Source organism: Bos indicus x Bos taurus, chromosome 16, assembly GCF_003369695.1.
Source record: "Bos indicus x Bos taurus breed Angus x Brahman F1 hybrid chromosome 16, Bos_hybrid_MaternalHap_v2.0, whole genome shotgun sequence".
Lineage (NCBI taxonomy): Eukaryota > Metazoa > Chordata > Mammalia > Artiodactyla > Bovidae > Bos > Bos indicus x Bos taurus.
The window spans coordinates 29,741,270-29,768,586 of NC_040091.1; the positions used below are offsets into that span (position 1 = coordinate 29,741,270).

At 40.4% G+C, this 27,317-nt stretch overlaps 1 protein-coding gene across 5 annotated transcripts in view; it reads left to right on the forward strand.

Moving 5' to 3' along the window:
* Nucleotides 1–1,055: 1,055 nt before the first annotated feature.
* Nucleotides 1,056–27,317, forward strand: part of AHCTF1 (AT-hook containing transcription factor 1) — a 97,335-nt gene continuing 71,073 nt past the window's right edge. Inside the window, exons 1-3 of one of the 5 annotated variants that reach the window (XM_027564660.1) lie at nucleotides 1,056–1,072; nucleotides 18,190–18,317; nucleotides 24,491–24,744. In XM_027564660.1, coding sequence (XP_027420461.1) covers nucleotides 18,197–18,317; nucleotides 24,491–24,744 — 375 coding nt within the window. In that variant the 5' untranslated portion in view covers nucleotides 1,056–1,072; nucleotides 18,190–18,196. Of the gene's footprint in view, nucleotides 1,073–1,163; nucleotides 1,539–1,879; nucleotides 1,975–18,189; nucleotides 18,318–24,490; nucleotides 24,745–27,317 lie in introns of those variants that run through there. The other 4 variants (XM_027564657.1, XR_003514894.1, XM_027564659.1 and 1 more) reach the window with 4 other exon arrangements.

Below are 27,317 nucleotides of genomic sequence, written 5' to 3' on the forward strand. Positions count from 1 at the left end.
GAAAAAAATGTGGGGAAAAAAGAATATTACATTTCTAAAAGACAAACTTTGACAAAAATCATATGGGAAAGGATAACAGAAAAGGATAAACTTTCCTGATTAAAACAAAAGTGGCTTGCTAGAATCCTACCCCTATCTCCCGTTTTATTATTTTTCTTATTTATTATTATTTTCACTTTCATTATGGTTATATTCCACGTTTGTTTGAAAAGTGTGTGGTGCTGGGATTAACGTCAAAGATCCTGTGTGCTTAGTCACTAAGTCGTGTCCAACTCTTCTGCAACCCCCATAGACTGTAGCCCACCGTGTAGTTACTGTCCATGGGATTTCCCAGGCAAGAATACAGGTGGAGGTTGTCGTTTCCTTCTCCAGGGGATCTTCCCAACTCAGGGATCCAACCCGTCCCTCCTGCATTGCAGGCGGATTCTTTGCCACTGAGACACCAGGGAAGCCCGTCAACTTCAAAGATATTAACCATAAATAAAAGAAATTCCACAATGAAACCCCAGGGTGACCAAATATGCAACACTGATTTGGGGTAAATTTTTGATTTAGAAGATTACACTAGATCTCGTGAGCACCTCTGGCCACGAAAGCACGCCGGCATATTAAAAAATATAGAAGGGGTGGGGGAAGAAGCTTTCCCCCAAAGTTTGGGGGCTTTCGGCACAGAAAGTCGGAGCAGGGAGAATGAAAAACACCGAGGGCAAAGATTATCATTCGGCCGCCAGCAAGCGGAGCCAGAAGATAACGTGGCGACTCGCCCGCCACAGAAGACTCTGGGAGGGATCGTGAGGCGGGCCCTACCTCGGGTACAGACTACCACTCCCAAGTCCGCCCTGGGCTCAAGGGCTGGGCGCCCAAAGAGGCTTAACGCGCAAGGCATTATGGGACTCGTAGTCTTTGTTCCCTTTAGCTCTTTGGAGGCGGGGAGCTCCTGTTTTATGTAAATACCCGGCCCTTCCAGACCCTGCTTCCTTTCCTCCTTTTCCCTCCCTCTACGTTCTTTCGCCGAGAGTTTGAAATTCCCGCAGAGCAGGCGCCCGAGGCCGGAACCCTCGCGAGAACTCAGGTCTCCCCGCCGCGATCTCCTGTCTCCCACCTCCCCGCCCTTCCCTGCCCCTCCCCTCCCCTCCCCGGTGAGTGGGACTCCGTGTGTTTGCCGGGGGTAATGCGCAAAGCCGGGCCTGCGCTGCCGGAGCGGAGGAGGCAGAAGCAGAGTCGCGTGGGGAAGGACCCGGAACCGCGGCGCGGGCAGTGGCTGCGTTTTACGCGCTGAGCGGTCGGCCGGTCTGCAGCCGGCGAAGGCGCTCGCGGGGTGGGGGGTGTGTGGATCTGAGCTGGCCGGGGCGGTCGCAGGCGGAGGCCCGCGAAGAGGCAAGCGGCTTCCCCGGGGCGGAGGTGAGCGCGCCCTGCCGGTGGCGGCCGTGTCTCCCGGGAGATGCTGTGACGGACTCGCGCGGGAGGAGCTCGCACCTCGCCTCGCGCGCCCCACTGGACTCTGCGGCCGCGGCGGCTCGGTCACCCGCCCTTCTCTGGTAGGGGGAAGGGAAGCAGGGGGTTGGGCCGGGGCGGCGGAGGGTGGGTCGGCGCGGCCTGGGCCCGGAGCCGAGGCCCGGCATCTCCCGCCGCGCCTGGCCCGCCGGGCCCTCCTCGCGCCGGGCCTAGGCCATGCTTATGGCCGTTCAGCGCGCAGCGGCGGCCGGGCTCGCGGAGCCGGCGCTAGGGAACGAAGGCGGGCGTTGGCGGGTGCGGCACGCTCTAGAGCTCCGGGAGTTTGTTATATAACCTCCTTCTCTGCCGAGCGGCGGCACATGGCGGCGGAGAGGCGCCTCGGGGTCCAACCCCAGCGCCTAACGCGCCGGCAGCTCGGTCCTCACTCTGTCCGGGCGGGCCTGGACCGCGGCGCCTCTTCCCCACGGTCTTCCGATGCGGTTGAGACCTTGGCGAGCTTCTCCCCTGGGCATCCTGCTGGTACTTTGGATCTCTGTTCCGTTGATGGGTGCTCCGCATGCTGCCGGGCATGGCTATGATGAGTCTCGGGCGGAGAAGTTTGACCGGTGATTTGAAAAGTGCAGTGAATGGGTCCGATAAAGGGGGTTTAAAATAACTGTACATCTTGGAGTGGCTATTAATTTGCTTTGCCTTGTGCCACCTGGAAACTTGAGGACGATGACTTTTGTTACTCGTTGACTGTTTTGGGGGGACGTGGGGAGGTTAATTTGTTCTCATAAGCCCGTGAGGTTCAAACTAGCCGTCATTATGTTTTTTCAGATAGGCAGTTTGAGAACGTAATTGATAAGAATCTGGGTCCTTTAGAATAAAATACAGGTCTCTTGGAAAACTTACTTCAGTTTATCCTTAAAATTAAAGAGACAGTAGATTTTAAGAACTTTGTTTTAGTGCTCTTTCATTGATTGAGTCTGGGAGGACAGAAGAAATTAGGATCGATTTACTGATTTTGGAGGATTTGACTATGGATGACAAGCCCAGCTCAAGTTAATGTCTTGAGGGATGCTCGTGTGTTAAAGCGCAATGGGAAGCCTGCATTCTCCCCGTGCTGTAGTTTTTGATTCTGATTTTTCAATAACCTAGTTCCAAAATGTCACCAATCGCAAACAGCAATAATAATTATATTTAAAGTTTCAAAGATTGTTATACAGCAGTTTTGGGATGGACATATATTTATTTTTAATTTTAAGGAATAAAAACTTGTTTCTTTCCTAACTTTAAAAAATTTCCGGAGATTTTTCACTTTTTTCTTCAGAATAGAGTTTCGTTTCCCTTGCTGAGGTCATCGGTCTCAACAATAAATCTTGTCTACTGTCCACCCTCAACTCTTCACAGATGTATGCTTCAGCTATTCCAGAATCATCCCCAGTCCTGGGCCCGTTTTCTTGAAGATGTGCTTTGATGTTCCTTTGCCCCTGTCCTTCAGCCTGGAGTACCATCTCTGCCTTTTCAAAGTTGCATGTGTGCTCAGTCACTTCAGCCCGTGTCCGACTCTTTGTGACCCCATAGACTGGGACCTGCCAGGTTCCTCTGTCCATGGGACTCTCCAGGACAGAATACTGGAGTGGATTACCATTTCCTCCTCCAGGGGCTCTTCCTAACCCGGGCATCGAACCAGGAGTTATGTCTCCTGCATTGGCAATAGGGCCGTTTTCAGCTTTCAGATCCTCCTTAGCTTAAATGCCGTCTTTTCTATATACTTTAATTTCTGTGTATCCCACTTCTTTCCTGGGATCTCACAGAGTATATACCTTTACTGCAGCATTTATTTTCTTGGTTTATTATGTATCTCCTAGAATGTAAACTCCTTGAGGTCAGGAAGTAGGTCATCTTTGTGCCTTTGTATTGCCTCCCCAACGCAATATTTTAAAAGTAGCTGATGTTTGATAATTGTTTTAAGTTTGAAAGAACAACTACTAAAAGACTGGAAGTTTCTGGGTCCATGGATAGTTTACATTTATATCATAATTTTTAGTCTTTTTTAAAAAGTAAAAATGCATGCAGAATGTTTTGTAGAAATGTTTGCTCAGTATATGCTGCAATACAGTTATTGAACAACTAGTTTAGAGTTTTATTTTCTGTGGTGGAGTTCAGGAGCTTTCTAGGATGAGTGTATTTCACACAGCTGATTTTTGGTATTGTGTCAGTATCTTTCCCAGTACCTTTGCAGAGTTTGCTTTGCTTCTTAATATTGAAACAATGTATATTTACTTAAAAGTAAGTTAGATCCAATATTGAGTTTCTTCTTTTTAATACACTTTGTTTTTTAAAGCAGTTTTAAGTGGAAGGCACAGAGATTTCCAGTATTTGCTTTCCCTGCTCCAGTTCATGCATAAATTTCCCCATTATCAGGATCCCTTAGGAGACTGGAACATTTGTTACAATTGATGAACCTGTATTAACACATCATCACCCAAAGTCCCTAGTTTACCTTACTCTTCACCCTTGTTGGTATAAATTGTCTGGATTTGGAAATGTATAATGGCATGTATCTACCATTATAGTAGTTCATCATTCAGGGTAGTTTTCACCACCCTAGAAATCCTCTGTGCTCCCCTGTATTTCCCTCAGTCTCTGTTAACCCCTGGCAACCACTGATCTTTTTGTCTCATAGTTTTACCTTTTTCACAATTGTCCTATAATTGGAATCAGGCTTCAGATTGACTTTCTTCACTTTATAATTAGAATTTAAGCTTTTTCCAAGTCTTTTTCTTTGCTTGATAACTCATTTTCTTTTCAGCACTGCATAATATTCCATTGTTTGGATGTACCACTATTTATCCATTCACCTACTAAAGTACATTTTGATTATTTCCAGGTTTTGGCAATTATTAATAAAAATATCCGTGTGCAGGTTTTTGTGTTTTATATAAGTTTTACCTAACTCCTTTGGGTAAATACCAGGGAGCATGATTGCTGGATCTTAGGGTAAAAATATGTTTAGTTTTGTAAGAAACTGCCCAGTTGTCTTCCAAAGTGGCATTGGACCAGTTTGCACTCCCAGCATCAGTGAATGAGAATTCCTGTTACTCTACATTCCCACCAGTGTTTGATTGTTGTCAGTGATTTTGGTCATTCTGCTAAGTATGTAGTGGTACATCATTGTTTGAATATGCATTTTCCTGATGACATAAGATGTGGAACATCTTTTCATGTGCCTATTTGCCATCTGTATATCTTTGTTAATGAAGTGTCAATATCTTTGGCCATTTTTTAATTGGGTTGTTTTTTCGTTGGGTTTCAAGAATATTGAGTTTTTTAAAATTGATTTTGTTATTCAACATGTCAATTCTTGCCTTGCTAGTATCTTAACATAGTAATTTATGACATGTTTAGGACCTGTTGTAAGGCATTGTGACCCTCTGGAAATCACAGGAGTAAGATATGATTTTTGCTTTTTGGGAATTCATAGTGTTCTGGGGAAGACTGACAAATACAAATAGTGGATTTCAAAAATCATTTTTAGGATTGCTAACATAAATGTGGAAAGGAATGAGCTCAGAAATGAGATTAAATAGGAAAGGATTGATTTACCCCGACCACACTGGGAATCTCGTCGTTAAATGATGTGTGGGGCTTTGGCAGATGGAGATGGAGGACGGAACCGCTTAAATAGAAGAATGAATATGCTAGTGAAGGAAGGGCCTTGGGGAGACAAACCTGTGAAGATAGGCTGACCCTGCCAGATTGTGGAAGACTTTGATTACCTGTGGCTGAAGATGTCAGTCTTCATATGCAGTAGAGGAGTCATTGGAGGTTTTTGAGAAGGGAATGACAATCCATCTGTGCTTTATCAAGAAAATAAACAAAATTTTCATTGACATTAGGCACAGTGTTCCTGCTCTGCTTGTCTAGAACTTGGAAGAAGTTGAAAGTTCGTAAAGTACTTTTTAGAGGTTGGCAATATTATGTCATCAAGGCTAGGACTCTACCTAATTTTGTACAGTACTAAACATAGCTGCTTGATGTGTTTTTATGAAGATATATATATATATATATACACACACATATAGACATAGATGTCTTTATATAGGATGTTCTTTCTAATATACTTTTTAGAAGTTCTCTTTAGTGTGCTTAAAATGTTAAAAATTCACACTATAAATTCAGTATCTGAAAGGTCCTGAAGCCAAAACCAGTTTTTGCCCTGTATTTTCAAAATGCTCGTGTGCTCCGTTGTGTCCGACTCTTTCAACCCCGTGGACTGTAGCCTGCCAGGCTCCTCTGTCCATGGAATTTTCCAGGCAAGAATGTTGGAGTGGGTTGTCATTGACTTGGCCAGGGAATCCTCCCAACCCAGGGATTGAACCCAAGTCTCCTGTATCTCCTGTGTTACAGGTTGATTCTTTACCACTGAGCCATCGTAGAAACCTATTACCGATTCAAAGGCTAACTTCTAAATTTGGAAAACTTTTTCTTTCAGTGAACGTTTTTTTGAACTCCTTTTGTGTCACAATTGACCACTTTGTTGTCAGGAAATGACCCTCTTTATTCCTGATAATATTTTTTGCTCTGAATTCTACTTTGGTGTTATTAAGTTGCTTCTGTTTTTTTTCATTAATGTTAGCATGATACGTCTTCCGTTATTTACTTTTAACCTATCTAGGCTTTTTATTTAAACTTGGTCTTATTTTTTTTAAATCCAATCTGACTGATCTTTGCTTTTTAACTAGAATATTAATGTCATTTTGTTAATGTAACTAGTGATGTAATATGGTTAGGTTTCAGTCTACCATCTTCCTATTTTTTTTGTCTCATTTTTCTTTTCTTTTTTTAATATATTGGGATATAGTTGATTGCTTCCCTGGTGGCTCAGACAGTAAAGAATCTGCCTGCTATGCGGGAGACCTGAGTTCGATCCCTGGGTAGGGAAAATCACCTGGAGAAGGGAATGGCTTCCCACTCCAGTATTCTGGCATGGAGAATTCCATGGACAGAGGAGCATGGCAGATGAGTCCATGGGGTCGCAGAGTCGGACAGGACTGAGCGACTTTCACTGACTCATAGTTGATTAACAGTGTTGTGTTAGTTTCAGGTGTGTAGCACAGTGATTCAGTTACACGTGTCTATTTCAGATTCTTTTCCCACTTAGCCATTTGTTCTTTCTCTTTTTATATTATCTTTTGGATTTTATTTTTATAATGATATTTTATCTTTCATTGGCTTATACTTATTTCCATGTGTGTGTGTGTGTGTGTGTTTAGTGGTTATTTTAAGGTTTCTAGTGTACATCTTTAAATGATTACAGTCTGTCTTTAATCAACATAGTATTTATAGTATAAGAACCTTGTAGCAACATGTTCCTCTCTAGGCCTTTCTGCTGTTTTGTCGTTTGTCTCCCTTGTATTATAAATATGTTATGAACTCCTGCTTTAAATAGATGATTGTCTTTTTTTTTGATGATTGTCTTTTAGATGATTGTCTTATATTTTCTTTTTTGATGATTGTCTTTTAAAGAGATTTAAAAATAAGGAAGAAAAGTGTTTTGACCGTTTTTGGTGGTCTGTATTTTTTTACGTAGATACAGGTTTCTGTCTGGCAGCATTTTGCTTCTGCCTGAAAGAATTCTTTTAACATTCCTTGTGGTGCAGATCTGCTGGTGATGATCTCCTCAATGCTCCTATGTCCAAAAGGTCTTTATTTTACCTTCATTTTTAAAAGATAGTTTCACTGGATATAGAATTCTAGATTCACAACTTGCTTTTTTCACAACTTAAAATACATTACTCCACTGTCCTTGCTTTCGATGTTTTCAATGAGACTTCTTTGAATTATCTTTGTTCCTCTGCAGTGTACTACTTTAAGATTTTTTCTTTGTCCCCTGATTAGGATGAATCTTGGTGGAGTTTCTTCATGTTTCACATGCTGGAGGTTTACTGACCTTTTTGATTTGTTGCTTTGTTCAGTTTTCAGTCATGTCCGACTCTTTGTGAACCCCATGGACTGCAGCATGCCAGGCTTCCCTGTCCATCACCAAGTCCGGGAGTTTGCTCAAACTCATGTCCATCGAGTCATTGATTCCATCCAAACATCTAGTCCTCTGTCGTCCCCTTCTGCCTTCAGTCTTTCCCAGCATCAGGGTCTTTTCTAATGAGTCAGTTGTTTGTATCAGGTGGCCAGAATATTGAAGCTTCAGCATCAGCCTTCCAATGAATATTCAGGACTGATTTCCTTTAGGATTGACTGGTTTGATCTCCTTGCAGTCCACAGGACTCTCAAGAGTCTTTTCCAACACCACAGTTCAAAAGCATCAATTCTTCGGCGCTCAGCTTTCTTTATGGGCCAACTCTCACATCCATACATGACTACTGGAAAAAAGCGTAGCTTTAACTAGATGGACTTTGTTGGCAAAGTAATGTCTTTGCTTTTTAATATGCTGTGTAGGTTTGTCATAGCTTTTCTTCCAAGGAGCAAGCTTTCCTTCTGCAGTGATTTTGGAGCCCAAGAAAATAAAGTCTGTCACTGTTGCTATTGTTTCCCTATCTGCTTGCCATGAAGTGATGGGACCAGATGCCATAATCTTAGTTTTCTGAATGTTGAGTTTTAAGCCAGCTTTTTCAGTGTCCTCTTTAACTTTCATCAAGAGGCTCTTTAGTTCCTTTTTGCTTTCTGCCATTAAGAGTGGTGTCATTTCCGTATCTGAGGTTGTTGCTATTTCTCCCGGCAATTTTGTTTCCAGCTTGTGCTTCATCCAGCCCGGCAGTTCACATGATGTACCCTGTATATGAGTTAAACAATCAGGGTGACAGTATACAACGTTGATGTACTCCTTTCCCAATTTGGAACCAGTCTGTTATTCCATGTCTGGTTCTAACTGTTGCATCTTGACCTGCATACAGATTTCTCAGGAGGCAGGTAAGGTAAGGCAGATAATTCTCATCTCTTTAAGAATTATCCACAGTTTATTGTGATCCACACAGTCAAAGGCTTTGGTGTAGTCAATAAAGCAGAAGTAGATGTTTTTCTGAAACTCTCTTGCTTTTTCCATGATCCAGTGGATGTTGGCAATTTGATCTCTGGGTCCTCTGGCTTTTCTAAATCCAGCTTGAACATCTGGAAGTTCATGGATCATGTACCGTTAAAGCCTGGCTTGGAGAATTTTGAGCATCACTTGGCTAGCATGTGAGATTGGCGCAACTGTGTGGTAGTTTGAACATTCTTTGGCATTGCCTTTCTTTGGGATTGGAATGAAAACTGACCTTTTCCAGTCCTGTGGCCACTGCTGAGTTTTCCAAATTTGTTGTCATATTGAGTGAAGCACTTTCACCATCTTTTAGGATTTGAAATAGCTCAATTGGAATTCCATCACCTCCACTAGCTTTGTTTGTAGTGATGCTTCCTAAGGCCCACTTGACTTCGCATTCCAGGATGTCTGGCTCTAGGTTAGTGATCATACCATTGTGGTTATCTTGATCATTAAGATTTGTTTTGGATAGTTCTTCTGTGTATTCTTGCCACCTCTTAATATCTTCTGCTTCTGTTAGGTCCATACTGTTTCTGTCCTTTATTGTGCCCATCTTCGCATGAAATATTCTGTTGGTATCTCTGATTTTCTTGAAGAGAACTCTGCTGCCGCTGCTAAGTCACGTCAGTCGTGTCCGACTCTGCGACCCCCATAGACAGCAGCCCACCAGGCTCCTCCATCCCTGGGATTCTCCAGGCAAGAACACTGGAGTAGGTCGCCATTTCCTTCTCCAATGCATGAAAGTGAAGTTGCTCAGTCTTGTCCAACTCCCAGCGATCCAATGGACTGCAGCCTACTAGGCTCCTCCGTCCATGGGAGTTTCCAGGCAAGAGTACTGGCGTGGGTTGCCAGTGACTTCTCTGTGAAAAGAGCTCTAGTCTTTCCCATTCTTTTGTTTTCCTCTATTTCTTTGCATTGATCACCAAGGAAGGCTTTCTTATCTCTCCTTGCTATTCTTTGGAATTCTTCATTCAGATGGGTATATCTTTCCTTTTCTCCTTTGCCTTTTGCATCTCTTCTTTTCTCAGCTATCTGTAAAGCCTCCTCAGACAAACATTTTGCCTTTTTGCATTTTTTTTCCTTGGGGATGGTCTTGATCACCACCACCTATATGGTGTCACGAACCTCCATCCATAGTTCTTCAGGCACTCTGTCTATCAGATCTAGTCCCTTGAATGTATTTGTCACTTCCACTGTATAAGGGATTTGATTTAGGTCATATCTGAATGTTCTAGTGGTTTTCCTTACTTTCTTCAATTTAAGTCTGAATTTTGCAATAAGGAGTTCATGATCTGAGCCACAGTTAGCTCCCAGTCTTGTTTCTGCTGACACTATATAGCTTGTCCATCTTCGGCTGTAAATAATATGATCAATCTGATTTCAGTATTGACCATCTGGTGATGTCTGTGTGTAGAGTTGTCTCTTGTGTTGTTCGAAGAGGGTGTTTGCTATGACCAGTGAGTTCTCTTGGCAAAACTCTGTTAGCCTTTGCCCTGCTTCATTTTGTACTCCAAGGCCAAACCTGCCTGTTACTCCAGGTATCTCTTGACTTACTGCTTTTGCATTCCAGTCTCCTATGATATAAAGGGCATCTTTTTTTCTTGCTAGTTCTAGGTGGTTTTGTAGGTCATGGTTTTGATCAAATTGAGGAAGAGTTTGGCCATTAGTTTTCCAGATATTTCTGTCTTCTCCCTTTGGAGATTCCTAACACATGTATTAGGTCACTCAGATTGTCTTATAGCTTACTGATGCTCTCTCCTTTCTCTCCTCACCCCAGTCTTTTTTTCTTACTGTGCTTCATTGTAGTTTCCACTATGAGTGTTTAAGTTAACTAATACTTTCTGTGTCTAATCTGTTAATCCCATCCAGTGTATTTTCTCATTGCTAGAAATTTGATTTAGACTTTTGATATCTTCCACATCTTTCCTTAATGTGTTCATGCTTTGCTCTATCTTGTTGGATGTAGGGACTCTAGCTAGAATAACCAACTGATTTGCGTTTCTTATCCAGTAATTCTAACTTCTGTGTGATTTCTAAGTCTGTTTCGATTCTCCTCGCCCCACCCCCCCACTAAAGGGGGAAAGGGTCGTATTTTGCTGTTTCTTTGGATGTCTGCCATTTTTCAATTGGCAGACACTGTGAATTTTATTTTCCTGAGTACTGGATGTTTTTGCAGTCATTGATATATTCTTGAGCTTTGTTTGGGGATGCAGCTGAGTTTCTTGGGAACAGTTTTATTCTTTTGAGGCTTGCTTGTTTTAGACCAAAACAGCCTTTAAACAGGGCCTGATTTTTCTCCCCACTACTGAAGCAGTCAATACCTTTCTGAGTACTCTACTCAGTGCCCATGTGTTAGGTTTTTTCCCCCCACTCTGGAGTTATACCTGGGCCTGTGGCCATTTTGTGGATCATTTCCAGTGTCTCTGGATCATTTCCCTGGTCTTTGGTACTTTGCTTCTACGCTTATGCTAGTCACATGAAGATTCAGGGGACCCCACTGCAGACCCCTGGAGTTCTTTGTGTGGCCCTTTGTACTACAGTTCCTCTACCCTGTGAATTCTAGCCACCTTTGGAGTTCTCAACCCTGTTTCAGTTCAGGGAGACCCTTGGGCCTCATTTGGGTTCCCTCTCAGCTCTGTGTCCTGGATTCTCTATACACAGTAACGTGGGACAGTCCTAGAGGTCATTTTGTTTTTCTTCTCTGTGCTACCTATTGTCCTGTTTCTGAACAACTTGTTTTCATATATTTTGTTTCTTTGTTTTTTTTAAGGTGGGAGAATATATTGGGAATGGAAATGACAATTCTATTCTTGAATATTATGACTGAGCCGTTTCTTCTACATCATAATACTTGTGTTTTTTTTTTAATTAAAAAGAGCGTAACAGAAAATACATCTAGTCTGAGAAATGAACGTTTATTATATTTCATTAAAAAAAATTGATTATTGTGCACCTGTCAGATGAGTTTTAAAATCATTTTGTGAAAGTCTTCCAAAAATTCTTTTAGGGTAATGTTGATTGAATTGCAGTGATCATGGAACTTTTTTGCTTAATGGCCATGAACATGCCACTGATTATACTTTGGGTAAAGCTACCCAAAGTGTTTGGAATTTTGAAGGTTTTAGCTCTAGAGAAATGATTTTGGTTTCAAGTTTAATAGGAAAAATGTATTCACTTCAGTTTACCATTAAATTCTTTTAAATCAAGGTTATAAAAGGCCATCAGAGGTGAAATCTCATAACAATGAGATTATAGCCTTTTCTACCTCAGTTCAGTTCAGTTCAGTTCAGTCACTCAGTCGTGTCCTACTCTTTGCAGCCCCATGAATCGCAGCACGCCAGGCCTCCCTGTCCATCACCATCTCCTGGAGTTCACTCAAACTCACGTCTATCGAGTCGGCGATACCTAAATTTGTGTAAAATTTTCTTTGGCACTAAAATGTTTAGAACAGGGATGTAATCAATTTCTGAAAACATAATGCTTTCAGCATTTAAACTTGAGCCTAGGATGTCATGTAAATATAAGATGTTAATATAAGAGGCAAATGAATGTACAGTACTTTTCACTGACTATGTGTTATAGTAATAATAGTTTAATTTATGTTTGATTATACTTTGGATGTGTTTTGGATAAAAAAAATTACACGTTTAATGACTGGGAAATCTCGAACATTACTTTTTTTTAGTTTTTTGAGTTAATGCTAACAAATATGTTTTTTGAGGTAGTTGATTAGACTTTTGTCTATAAAATAGCATTTATAGCCTGAATAGAAAATTGTAGCTCATGTTTTATTAACTTTCTGAGTAACCTTTTCAAATCTGTTTTTTCTTTTCACATAAATTGGTAGTGGGGCTAAGTACTTGCTAATTATAGAATGACCAGAAAGAACAGGAGACTGGAGATCAAAAGACCAATAGTCTAGTCTTTGACAAAGACTGAATCACTGGGATGCAGAAATTTATTTATTTGTAAAATGAGTGGGTTTCATTGACAGTTTGTATTGCACGGTAAAGGTGGAAAAATAAACCACTTACTATGTAGTCAGTCAATATTCTTTGCCCCCTCTAGTGAAACTAGTAGGGTTAAAGCAAGGAAGATTGGAGCTGTCCCCTAAAGAACTTTCTAGTTGGGGATACGAAGAGTCAGTTACAGAGTGCGATAAGTGCTGTCCGTGATAGGGCAAGTACCAGGTTCATCAGGAACAAACAGAATTGTAACTTAACCTGGACAAGGAAAGTTTTCTTTGTTTTTTTGAAGAATCATTGTTTTAACTAAGTCCTCAAAATTTCTGCCTAGTGATGGAGTCATTAACCCAGAGAAGAAACAGAAGAATAGAAACAAATCTGTAGAGAGGACGGAGAAAGATTGTTTCATTTTGGAAATGTTGGCTTTGAGGTATCATGGTAGCATCGAGCAGCGACATAGGGAATGGTTAGTCATGTCTGTCACTTTGGAAGGAATGTGGTGTTGCTATCTTAGAATATTTGAAGCCTGGATTTCTTTCTTGTGATGATCTGATGATGAGATAGAGGATATATAGCATGGCATTTTCTTTTTTTAAGAAGAGTGATATTTTATTAATTTTTATTGTTCTCTGCTCAGTCTTAGTGATGGCACTCGGGATCTTCAGTCTTTGGTTGCGGCTTGTGGAATATAGTTCCCAGACCAGGAGTCTTTAACTTGGGCCCTCTGCATTGGGAGCTCGGGGTCTTTCTGCCACTGGACCACCAGGGAAGTCCCAAAATGGCATTTTCTTGATTGTTAAGTGAATATTAATATTAGTTTGATTGGCACCTTCTTCCCATCTTAGGTTATATAAATATCGCCTGTATTTTCAAAGTTTTATTTTTATTTTAGATTTTTTTAATTCTTTAATTATTGATTTTATAAAAATGAAAGACATTAACAAAAATTGAAGCCATATCAAAACTTAAAAAGAGAAGAACAAATCACGTCAAAGTAAATGTGCTGCTGCTGCTGCTACTACTGCTAAGTTGCTTCAGTCGTGGACTCTGTGCCACCCCAGAGACGGCAGCCTACCAGGCTCCCCCCGTCCCTGGGATTCTCCAGGCAAGAACAGGAGTGGGTTGCCATTTCCTTCTCCAATGCATGAAAGTGAAAAGTGAAAGGGAAGTCGCTCAGTCGTGTCCGACTCTTCTCGACCCCATGGACTGCAGCCTTCCAGGCTCCTCTGTCCGTGGGATTTTCCAGGCAAGAGTACTGGAGTGGGGTGCCATTGTGCTAATATGTTGTATTTCAGACATCGCTGTAGCCAGATATACCAATAGAAGATTTCATAGAGATTAGTTTTATGAAATGAAATAGACTGTAAATGTCACTTTTTAGAAAGATTTCACATACAGAATAGTTTTATGAAATGAATAAAATTAAAACATTATTTTTTAGAAAATTAATTTTATAAGAAAAAACTGAAAGGGCAGGAATTTAGTAATTCCTGTATGTAGTAATTTATGATAGTTCCTTTAACACATCAATCATTTCTTTCTAAAGGTGATAGTTTTTGGTTTGGTTTGGTTTTTAAGAAAGATCTTGTAAGCATGCGTGCATGCTCAGTTTTTCAGTTGTGTCTCTTCGACCTCTCAGTCTCTTTGTGCGTCTCTGAGTTGTGATTCTTTGTGACCTCATGGATTTTAGCCCTCCAGGCTCCTCTGTCCATGGATTATCCAAGCAAGAATACTGGAGTGGGTCGCCATTTCTTTCTCCAGGGGATCTTCCCAACAAGGAACTGAATCTGCATCTCCTGCATTAGCGGTGGATTCTTTACCACTGAGCCACCTGGGAATCCCTATCTTTTAATGATGTTTGTTAACTATTGTTTTGCCATAGATTTCAGTTTGGTAGTACTGATTTTATTTTCTGAGAACTGCTTGGGCTGAGTGTTAGAATTGTGTGTAGTCCCTACTGGGGAACCTTGTACCTCATAAAATGACTCACACCTGGTTGATATCATTCTCCAGCTAGAGACTCTCCTTTGGACATTAATGCCTTTCTCCCAAGAAAGTAGCACAGTGCCCTGGAAAATGGCACTCTAATGAGGTCCAGGGCTTTCCTGATTGTTCAGTTGGTAAAGAATCTGCCTGCAATGCAGGAGACACCCATTCGATTCCTAGGTTGGGAATATCTGCTGGAGAAGAGATAGGAGGTCCAGTGTATGTAGTATGTAATGAGAGGCTTTTTGATCCGGTGTTTTCCTCGGGTTATCTATATTCACCCTTTTAATTTACTTCTTTCCAAACTGAAGAATATTCAAATTCTATGGATTTTTTAACTAATCTTTTTTCTTCTGTATTATTTCATTCTGTACACATACACATATAATTTTATTCGTTTTGTAGATATTAGAGGAGTATTTAGTAGTATGTGTGTGGATGACTTGTATAAATTTGGTCTGCCAATGTGTAGCTTCTTTGCTGGAAATGAGTAGCAGATTGTCCCAGTAACTTTAATTGAATAGTCCATACTTATGCTCTGGTTTGAAATATCCAAATATCATCTATATTTTTGTGGTTCTGTGTCTAAATTACCTGTTTCAGTGACCTATTTGTCCATTACTAGCATATTATAATTATTACAGTTCATCTATTTACCAGTACTTTGACAAACCATTCTTTTTGTATCTTAGAAGTTGTGTTTGATCATTATTCTATCTGAAACCTTCCTTTAGAATTCCCTTTAAGGAGGATCTGTTTGTGCAAAACTTAAAGTTTTTGTCAAAAAATGTGTTTTCATATTTGTTTGGGGGATCATTTCAGTGATATAAATTATATGTTGACAACCATTTTTGCTTAGAATTTTAAAGATATTCCAGACTTCTGACTTCCACTGTTGTTGAAAAGTCACTTCTTTTTATTTGATCTAGAATTTACTGCTCTTCCTGATTTCAGATAATTTGTCTCTACAAATCTGGGAAACATCTTTTAGAATATTGTCTCTTCCTTGCTGTTAGTATTATATTTTGGGGAATTCTGAATAAACATACATTAGATTCTTTTTCCCCTGTATTGTCTGTAACTTTTAAGTACTCATCTCTGTCTCTTGTGCTACAATTTTCTCTCTACAGCTTTTCATATCTTTTGAGTTTGTTTTTGTTGACTTCACTTCAGTTCAGTTCAGTTCAGTCGCTCAGTCATGTCTGACTCTTTGCGACCCCATGAATTGCAGCACGCCAGGCCTCCCTGTCCATCACCAACTCCCGGAGTTCACTCAGACTCAGGTCCATCAAGTCGGTGATGCCATCCAGCCATCTCATCCTCTGTCATCCCCTTCTCCTCCTGCCCCCAATCCCTCCCAGCATCAGAGTCCTTTCCAGTGAGTCAACTCTTTGCATGAGGTGGCCAAAGTACTGGAGTTTCAGCTTTAGCATCATTCCTTCCAATGAACACCCAGGACTGATCTCCTTCCGAAAGGATTGGTTGGATCTCCTTGCAGTCCAAGGGACTCTCAAGAGTCTTCTCCAACACCACAGTTCAGAGGCATCAATTCTTCGGCACTCGGCTTTCTTCACAGTCCAACTCTCAAATCCATACATGACTACTGGAAAAACCATAGCCTTGACTAGATGGACCTTTGTTGGCAAAGTGATGTCTCTGCTTTTGAATATGCTATCTAGGTTGGTCATAACTTTCCTTCCAAGGAGTCAGAGTCTTTTAATTTCATGGCTGCAGTCGCCATCTGCAGTGATTTTGGAGCCCCCAAAAATAAAGTCTGACACTGTTTCCACTGTTTCCCCATCTATTTCCCATGAAGTGATGGGACCAGATGCCATGATCTTAGTTTTGTGAATGTTGAATTTTAAGCCAACTTTTTCTCTCTCCTCTTTCACTTTCATCAAGAGGCTTTTGAGTTCCTCTTCACTTTCTGCCATAAGGGTGGTGTCATCTGCATATCTGAGGTTATTGATATTTCTCCCAACAATCTTGATTCCAGCTTGTGCTTCTGCCAGCCCAGTGTTGACTTAAGTAGGTACAAAATAATTATTTATTGAGTGGGCACACATATTTTTGTAAATAACAAAGAAGCATGGTACAAAGAATACCTATGTGCTCACTACCACGTTTTAGAAAAAGAAAGTTAATTACTTGAAGTCCCTTATGTATTCCTCTCCATTCCAGTCCCCTTTCTTTCCTCTCACTTTGTGTTTATGATATCTTTTGTTTTATTCAGTTTTGCTACATGAGTTTGTATTCTTAGGCAATATTTTGTTTAGTTTTGCAGTCTTTTAAACTTTATGTAGGGCTTCCCTAATAGCTCAGTTGTAAGTGTAATTCTGCATGTGTTTCCTCTACTTTTAATATATGTTGATGTTGGTCCATATTGTTGCTTTGTAGCTGCTACATTCTCACTGCTCCATTGAGGTTTTTCCCCCCTTGAGTTCTAAATTTTACTTATTTCATTTTTCATTCCAGCAATTCTTCCCCTGTTCCCCAAATTGTTTGACCAATTTTCATTGTAATTTTTAGTTTATTCCTCATTAGCAAGCTAAATCTTTGGTTTCTTTAAACCTATTAAACATACCTATTTTTTATTCTCTTATTTCAGTATCTGAATGAAGTCTTTGATAGGTTAATTCTGCTTGCTATTGATCATGATATCCTTGTTTTGTTATTTTGACTGTAAGTTCATTTTCTGTGAAACTTCATCTTTGAGAACTCTTGAGATTCCAGAAAATATTTGGTAGTTTCTGTGGGTTGCTTGGAGCATTACCAACCTGAGACTGCTTTATATGATATTTTTCACCAGAGTATTTTCTGGTACCATGCCTTGAATTCTGGCTACTAATTTGTATGAAGGGAATTTTTCTCTTTTGTGTGTAGAAACTTTCAGTTGTGGTCAAAATGAACTGCTCTCTCTCCTGCACAGAGTGTTTCTATCACTCACCTATATACTGATGACACAGCCCTATGGAGTTTAATGGGGTTGCAGGGAGGGGCGCGGGAGGCCCTTAGCTTCCATTGGCTTTGTTAGCCCTAAGGTTTTTTTTCTGTGGACCTCAGGATGCTCAAAACAAGATTAGGGTCACCAGGACTGTATTTAGTAGCTAATCATCAAGATCCAAGCCAGCTTATATATCTTGCAAAATTCCTACTGTTTCTACATTTGGACTTGCCAGTAATCATTCAAAAAGATACTTTTATAGTTCAGCCATCATTTTTTCTTGTTTACAGTGGGAAAGTCATTTAGGACTTTCTAGTCTTTTATATACTGGAAATGAAAGACAATTTTTTTTTTCCTATCCAGTTAAAGACATATACCACACTCAATTCCTGAGGTTACTGTGAGTTTGGCATTTTTCCTGGACTTTCTCCTCTTTTACTGTGGTGGTAACTTTTCTAAAACAATATCATTTTTTTCCTGTTTTGTGTGTGAAGTGCTTATTGAGAGTGAATGTAGCAATAGGACTAATTGCATTGAACCCAGTCTTCAAAGAACCTGTGTAGCATTCATGTATATCCTTAGGACATCTGGCTTAATGAATCTTTACTCTCCTCAGGCTGTTTGGGAAATACTTTCTTAGAGAATATCCCAGACTTGGAGCACATAATATGTATTTCATAATCAGATTTTAGTTTCCGTTTATTTACTTTTGTATGGTATCATTTTCTTTTTCTTTTCTTTTTCTCCTTCTGGATAGAGATAATGAAATGTCTTATGGTACAAATATATAATAATTTTACTTTAAAAATTATTTGCAGTGGAAGTATGCGAGACCTAACGGCGCAGGTGACAAGTGGTCTTCTGCAGTTCCCAGAAGTGACTATCCAAGCCCTTGGAGAAGACGAAATAACATTAGAATCTGTGCTTCGTGGAAAGTTTGCTGCAGGTAAAATAATATTGCTGAAAATTTATTTATTTGATTTGTAAGATAAATAATAATAAACATATATTGTGATTCCTTTAATGTGGAAGAAAAAAAAGCAGAACCCGCTTAGAGTGGTCTTATATGTAAGTATATTACATCTACAACTACATATGTAATAATTTCTACCTACTTGAGCACATTTTCATTGAATATCCTGGGATATTATAGTTCATTTTTCTTTATTACAATAAGATCAGATCAGTCGCTCAGTCGTGTCCGACTATTTGCGACCCCATGAATCGCAGCACTCCAGGCCTCCCTGTCCATCACCAACTCCTGGAGTTCACTCAGACTCACGTCCATCAAATCAGTGATGCCATCCAGCCATCTCATCCTGTGTCGTCCCCTTCTTCTCCTGCCCCCAATCCCTCCCAGCATCAGAGTCTTTTCCAATGAGTCAACTCTTCACATGAGGTGGCCAAACTATTGGAGTTTCAGCTTTAGCATCATTCCTTCCAAAGAAATCCTAGGGCTGATCTACTTCAGAATGGACTGGTTAGATCTCCTTGCATTCCAAGGGACTCTCAAGAGTCTTCTCCAACACCACAGTTCAAAAGCATCAATTCTTCGGCGCTCAGCCTTCCTCACAGTCCAACTCTCACATCCATACATGACCACTGGAAAAACCATAGCCTTGACTAGACGAACCTTTGTTGGCAAAGGAATGTCTCTGCTTTTGAATATGCTATCTAGGTTGGTCATAACTTTCCTTCCAAGGAGTAAGCGTCTTCTGATTTCATGGCTGCAGTCACCATCTGCAGTGATTTTGGAGCCCAGAAAAATAAAGTCAGCCACTGTTTCCACTGTTTCCCCATCTATTTCCCAAGAAGTGATGGGACCAGATGCCATGATCTTAGTTTTCTGAATGTTGAGCTTTAAGCCAACTTTTTCACTCTCCACTTTCACTTTCATCAAGAGGCTTTTGAGTTCCTCTTCACTTTCTGCCATAAGGGTGGTGTCATCTGCATATCTGAGGTTACTGATATTTCTCCCGGCAATCTTGATTCCAGCTTGTGTTTCTTCCAGTCCAGCGTTTCTCATGATGTACTCTGCATATAAGTTAAATAAACAGGGTGGTAATATACAGCCTTGATGTACTCCTTTTCCTATTTGGAACCAGTCTGTTGTTTCATGTCCAGTTCTAACTGTTGCTTCCTGACCTGCATACAAATTTCTCAAGAGGCAGATCAGGTGGTCTGGTATTCCCATCTCTTTCACAATTTTCCACAGTTTATTGTGATCCACACAGTCAAAGGTTTTGGCATAGTCAATAAAGCAGAAATAGATGTTTTTCTGGAACTCCCTTGCTTTTTCCATGATCCAGCAAATGTTGGCAATTTGATCTCTGGTTCCTCTGCCTTTTCTAAAACCAGCTTGAACATCAGGCAGTTCACGGTTCACATATTGCTGAAGCCTGGCTTGGAGAATTTTGAGCATTACTTTACTAGCGTGTGAGATGAGTGCAATTGTGCGGTAGTTGGAACATTCTTTGGCATTGCCTTTCGTTGGGATTGGAATGAAAACTGACCTTTTCCAGTCCTGTGGCCACTGCTGAGTTTTCCAGATTTGCTGGCATATTGAGTGCAGGACTTTCACAGCATCATCTTTCAGGATTTGGAATAGCTTAACTGGAATTCTATCACGTCCACTAGCTTTGTTCATAGTGATGCTTTCTAAGGCCCACTTGACTTCACATTCCAGGATGTCTGGCTCTAGGTCAGTGATCACACCATCGTGATTATCTGGTTCGTGAAGATCTTTTTTGTACAGTTCTTCTGTGTATTCTTGCCATCTCTTCTTAATATCTTCTGCTTCTGTTAGGTCCATACCATTTCTGTCCTTTATCGAGCCCATCTTTGCATGAAATGTTCCTTTGGTATCTCTGATTTTCTTGAAGAGATCTCTAGTCTTTCCCATTCTATTGTTTTCCTCTATTTCTTTGCACTGATCACTGAAGAAGGCTTTCTTATCTCTTCTTGCTATTCTTTGGAACTCTGCATTCAGATGCTTATATCTTTCCTTTTCTCCTTTGCTTTTCGCTTCTCTTCTTTTCACAGCTATTTGTAAGGCCTCCCCAGGCAGCCATTTTGCTTTTTTGCATTTCTTTTCCACGGGGATCGTCTTGATCCCTGTCTCCTGTACAGTGTCACGAACCTCAGTCCATAGTTCATCAGGCACTCTTACCTATCAGATCTAGGCCCTTAAATCTATTTCTCACTTCCACTGTATATTCATAAGGGATTTGGTTTAGGTCATACCTGAATGGTCCAGTGGTTTTCCCTACTTTCTTCAATTTACGTCTGAATTTGGCAATAAGGAGTTCATGGTCTGAGCCACAGTCAGCTCCTGGTCTTGTTTTTGCTGACTGTATAGAGCTTCTCCATCTTTGGCTGCAAAGAATATAATCAATCTGATTTCGTTGTTGACCATCTGGTGATGTCCATGTGTAGAGTCTTCTCTTGTGTTGTTGGAAGAGGATGTTTGCTATGACCAGTGCATTTTCTTGGCAAAACTCTATTAGTCTTCGCCCTGCTTCATTCCATATTCCAAGGCCAAAAATGCGTGTTATCCCAGGTTTTTCTTGACTTCCTACTTTTGCATTCCAGTCCCCTATAATGAAAAGGACATCTTTTTTGGGTGTTAGTTCTAAAAGGTCTTATAGGTCTTCATTAGAACTGTTCAACTTCAGCTTCTTTAGCATTACTGGTTGGGGCATAGACTTGGATTACTGTGCTATTGAATGGTTTGCCTTGGAAACGAACAGAGATCATTCTGTCGTTTTTGAGATTGCATCCAGGTACTGCATTTCGGACTCTTTTGTTGACCATGATGGCTACTTCATTTCTCCTGAGGGATTCCTGCCCACAGTAGTAGATATAATGGTCATCTGAGTTAAATTCACCCATTCCAGTCCATTTCAGTTCACTGATTCCTAGAATGTCGATATTCACTCTTGCCATCTCCTGTTTGACCACTTCCAATTTGCCTTGATTCATGGACCTGACATTCCAGGTTCCTATGCAGTATTGCTCTTTACAGCATCGGACCTTGCTTCTATCACCAGTCACATCCACAGCTGGGTATTCTTTTTGCTTTGGCTCTATCCCTTCATTCTTTCTGGAGTTATTTCTCCAGTGATCTCCAGTAGCATATTTGGCACCTACTGACGTGGGGAGTTCCTCTTTCAGTATCCTATCATTTTGCCTTTTCATACTGTTCATGGGGTTCTCAAGGCAGAATACAGAAGTGGTTTGCCATTCCCTTCTCCAGTGGACCACATTCTGTCAGACCTCTCCACCATGACCCGCCTGTCTTGGGTTGCCCCATGGGCATGGCTTAGTTTCACTGAGTTAGACAAGGCTGTGGTCCTAGTGTATTTAGATTGACTAGTTTTCTCTGAGTATGGTTTCAGTGTGTCTGCCCTCTGATGCCCTCTTGCAACACCTACCATCTTAACTTGGGTTTCTTTTACCTTGGGCGTGGGGTATCTCTTCACGGCTGCTCCAGCAGAGCGCAGCCATTGCTGCTTACCTTGGATGAGGGGTATCTCCTCACTGCTGCCCTTTCTGACCTTCAACGTGGGATAGCTCCTCTAGGTCCTCCTGTGCCCGCTCAGCCATGGCTCCTTGGACGTGGGGTTGGTCCTCCTGGCCTCCAGTGTAGGGTTGCCCCTCCCACCTGCCACCCCTGCCCTCGGGCTTAGGGGCGTGGGGTATCTCCTCCTGACTGATGCCCCTGAACTCTGACACGGGGTAACTCCTCTCATTGCGGCCCCTGACCTCGGACGCTGGGTATCTCCCGGCCGCTGCCCTGCCCCGCCCCCACCTCGGACACCGGGTGGCTCCTCTCGGCCGTTACTCCACTGCCATAGTCTGGCACTCTCGGCCGCTGCCCCTAACCTCAGACTTGGGGTAACTCTTGTCCGCCGCCCTTCGGGCATGGGGGTCCTCCCGGCTTCTGACCCTGACCTCGGACATGGGGTAGCTCCTCTCGGCCGTGCTTAGCGCGCCAGTCGCAGCTGCCTGCGCTTAAGCTCGCCGGTCGCAGTCAATACCATATATTTTATACCTTTCAGTATTGAGTATCTGCATTTAAAAAGTAGAAATAATGCATGGCTGATTTTTCTTTATAATTAGGCAGTTTTATTGGTGATAAGTTTAAATTATTACCTGAATAATCGTATGATTATATCGTGGAAAACCCTGATTGTAGTGCCCTATGTGTGCATGCTCAGTCACGTCCGACTCTTTGCGACTGTAGCCCATCAAGCTCCTCTGTCCATGGATTTTCCCAGCAAAAATACTGGAGTGGGTTGCCATGCCCTCCCCCAGGGTATTTTCCCACCCAGAGATCAAACCTGCACTGATAGGTGGATTCTTTACCATGGAGCCACCTGGGAGGCCTGTAGTGCCCTAGGTGATAAAATATATTCAGGAAGTCTCATTTCTTAATTCCATTAATCTGAACAATATCTTAATAATGATCATGTTTTAAACTATGTAATATAGCAGAGAATTATACCAAAGAAACCATTAAATTATGGATTTCAGTCTAGTGAAATATATTGCAGAAGACTTCTCTAAAAATGAATGTGATAGCCACCCTTCCTAGCACAAAGACAATAAAACATATAGAGTAGTAGTAATTTAGCTATTTATAGAGCTGTTCTCTTGACTCTTAAAGGTAATAACACTACTTCTGTTACATACTAGGCACCATAACAACTTTTCATTGAGGGAGTACTAGGTGTTTCTAATTAGGCACTTGTCTTTGTAACTGAAAATCAAATAGGTTAAGTAATTTGGTCCCAGTACACAGAAAGCAAGTTGTAAAAATGAGCTTTGAACCCATGTTTTCTGGACCCCACTGTGCCATGCTAAATTTTAAAACTATCAGCTGTAGTCTAGTATATAGAGCTACCTATTTAGATGCGTGGTTCAGTTCAGTCGCTGTCATGTCCCAACTCTCTGTGACCCCATGGACTTCAGCACCCAGGCCTCAGTTTAGTAGTAAAAGTTACATTGTTCATTTGACTGTTGAAGGAGAAATCCCAGGGTCTAGTTCTTGATTCTTCACTTCCTGTATATTACTCGTCAGCAAGCAGATCCTTTTAGTTTTGCCTCTGAGATGAATCTCTAGTCAGTTCACTTTCTTTTTTGCATGGCCACCAACCACACATAGGTTGTCATCTCCCTACTTCTGCTTTGGCCCCAGCTTTTTATCCATTTGCTGTTTAGCAGCTAGACTGACATTTAAAAACATAAATCAGATTGTCACTGCCCTGCTTAAAATCCAGTTACTATACATTGCATGCGGAATAAAATTCGGACTAGACTAGCCAGGGGCCATAAAGGGCTTCTGGTATTTCTTATTATTATACTAGTTACGTCTTGTCTCCTAGATTTTGAACTTTAAAGTGACAGAATATGTGTTATATTTTTTAACTCCTGTAACATGTAGTTTAACTCTTAATGTATAATGTAGTTAACATATGAGTTTGGGAGTTAAGGAGACTTGGTATCCACTTTTGGCTCTGGTATTCATAGCTCCATGGGTTTTGGGCAAGTTATTCATTCATACAGTTAGTTGCCTTATTTCTGTATTAAAGTGTAACAAGGAGTAATGAGATAATTTAAGCATATATATAAGCATATTTAAGCATATAGCATGGTACCTTTACTGAATGGTTATTTTATTCTTATTGCAGTAGTAGTTCAATTTATTTTACTATTTTGAGGACCACTCTGTTCGTACTCTTGCCTGGAAAATCCCGTGGACAGGGGGGCCTGGTGGGCTGCAGTCCATGGGGTCGCTAGGAGTCGGACACGACTGAGCGACTTCACTTTCACTTTTCACTTTCATGCATTGGAGAAGGAAATGGCAACCCACTCCAGTGTTCTTGCCTGGAGAATCCCAGGGACGGGGGAGCCTGGTGGGCTGCCGTCTATGGGGTCACACAGAGTCGGACATGACTGAGGTGACTTAGCAGCAGCAGTAGCTGTTCTATAAATGCTTAGATTTCAATTTGAAGATAATGAGTTATAGATTATATATGTAACAGAGCTTACTGCTGTTTAGTTTTGTTGTATACAATATTAAAATAAGCAAAATTTTTAATTTCTTTTTCCTTTTAGGGAAAAATGGACTTGCTTGCTTGGCCTGTGGTCCACAACTTGAGGTAGTGAATTCTCTAACAGGAGAGCGGTTGTCTGCATATAGATTCAGTGGAGTAAATGAACAGCCTCCTATAGTCCTCGCTGTGAAAGAATTCTCTTGGCAGAAGAGAACTGGATTGTTAATTGGATTGGAAGAAGTAGAAGGGAGTGTTCTCTGTCTTTATGACCTTGGTTTATCAAGAGTGGTTAAAGCAGTTGTTCTTCCTGGACGGGTAGGTACTGCTTAAGATACATGGTATTTTGTTTTCAAAACTAAAACCCTGCTGGTTACATGGGTATGTTCACTTTGTGGAAATTCATTGAGCTGTATACATTTATTTTTAGATTACTTTTTGGAAATTTGTTGTTTTTCATTAAAAAGTTTAAAGAGGTTAAAAATATTATCAAAACAACATAACATTAAAACTTTCCTTGGCTAAAGAAGATATATGTATATATACATACATAGTGGAATATTTCTCGGCCATCAAAAGGAATGAAATAATGCCATTTGCAGCAACATGGGTGGACCTGGAGATTTTAATACTAAGCAGATTGTCAGAGAGAGAAATACTGTATGTGAAATCTAAAATATACGGATCAACATATCTATGAAACAAAAGCAGACTCACAGATACAGAGAACAGATTTGGGGCTGAGGGGAGAATAGAAGAGGGAAAGATTGGGAGCTCGGGATTACTGTAGGCAAACTATTCATAGGATGGATAAACAACGAGGTACTGCTGTGTAGCAGAGGAAACTGTATTCAATATTCTGTGACAAACTGTAATAGAAAAGAATATATAGAAGGAATATATATATGTATAACTGAGTCACTTTGCTGTACAGAAGAAACTGACACACCATTGTAAATCAACCATACTTAAGTAAAATTTAAATTATAACTTATTATTGGTTAGAAAATTACAAAGTAAAAATAATGACGTGTTGTGTTTTAATCTTTCATATGACAAGTATCATCTAAGTCTTATTCTTACTTCCAGTTTTGTTTTACGAAGACACTGAAAATTTATAAAAATACTGTGTTCATTACTATGACATTTTTTCCTTGCCTTTTTTATTTTTTCTCTTTTAATTTGAGCCTTGGAGTAATATGGGAAGTATGTCTTTATTATCATTTATGATTTGACTAATACATTTAAATAGTGGATTTCTTTATATTCACATTTGTTAATTCTAACATACATATGCCTTCTATATGCCAGATATCTTATCTGGTAGTAATTATAGAAATCGAGTTGTTTCTTCAAATTTATTACTCCTCTTTTTCCATGGTGAGAAAATGTATGCACTCACAAATACACACAGTCAAAAATCATGGAGGAGTAGATGCCTGTGTGAAAGAAGTATGCACTTAGATGCACACAAAAGTATATGTAGGTTTGTATGCATATATATATGTTATGTATATAGTCATAGAACAGAATTTTTAAACTTAAAAGGGAGCTTAATGACAAAAGATAATGTTTTTATAGTGAAGAAACAGACCCAGTGGGCTAATGTAAAGTCTAAAATAATTTATAGCCGGATACCTTATATGTACTTGCCAGTGATAATGATTTTAAAGACCAAATTATTTGGCAGTTTATTGAGTGCTTATTGTAAATCAAGCTATGTGCTAGATTTTACAAATAAGTAGATGCTAGGTTTTACAAATAAGTAGATAAATTGAACCTAGTCCGTGCTGTCCAAAAAGGCTTGTAGTCTAGTAGGAGAAGACAGATTATAGGATTATAGTATAAATAAGTATTTTGATACATTTTAGCACTCGGAACATGAAGAACACCTGGATGACTTCTACTCAAAAAGATTGGACATTTCAGGCTAAGAGACCCACCATGTAAAAAGTCACAGTATATGGAACGTTTGGGAAACTAGACTTAATTTAGAATGGCAGGGAAGAGTAGGAGGAGGAAGTGGGAGCCAGAGATGGTGAAGATTGAGATTGTGAATGGCCTGTTGTGCAGTTAGAGGCCTCCTTCTAAAGTCTGTAGGTGAAATTTTTAATTGAAAGCAGAATTGTAGTGTAAAAAGCCCTTTGGTTGGGTAGTTTAGGTAAATAAGGATGATGAACTGAACTGAGGATATGACATAAGAAGTGAAGACTATGGAACAGATTGCGGAAGTATGTTCCAGAGGTGACATGGACAGAACTTGTTGACTTTTAATTGGATGAGTGGTTGATACCAGATGAAGTATAGGGAAGGCAAAGACTGGGAGAGGAATGATAGACATCTTCAAAAGGAGTTCAGTCAACTGACTTTTTTTTTTTAAACAAAGGCACAGTATCCCCTCTTAAATTTGCTTTTAACTGCATTTAAAATTACTTAAGGTAGCATTATCAATAGCTTCATATGTAGTATTTATATGAGGAAGGCAGATTACTTATCCTTCACTGAAGGAATTACAGAAAACGTACTTCAGTTTTATAGACATTATTACCATAATTTAGAAAAGGAAGATAATCCATGAAATTACAGCTTTCAGAATTAGAAAGAATGTTTTGTGTACTAATGAAATACTGAGAAAGCCAGTGTTTTGTCTGTAATAATAGATTATAGCCTGAAACAGACTTTAACCTTACATTAACACGTAAACCACTGATAGCAAATTTTCTCTTTTCTTTCTAGGATGTTCATCAGTATTATAGTAGAAATCACCAAATACTTATTTATCAAGTATCGTACCAAATTAATTTCTGTGAATCAATAGGAAACAGAAGGAAAGTTAAGTGTAAACTAAAACCAGACTATTAGGTATAGACATTGAAAATTTGACTCATGAA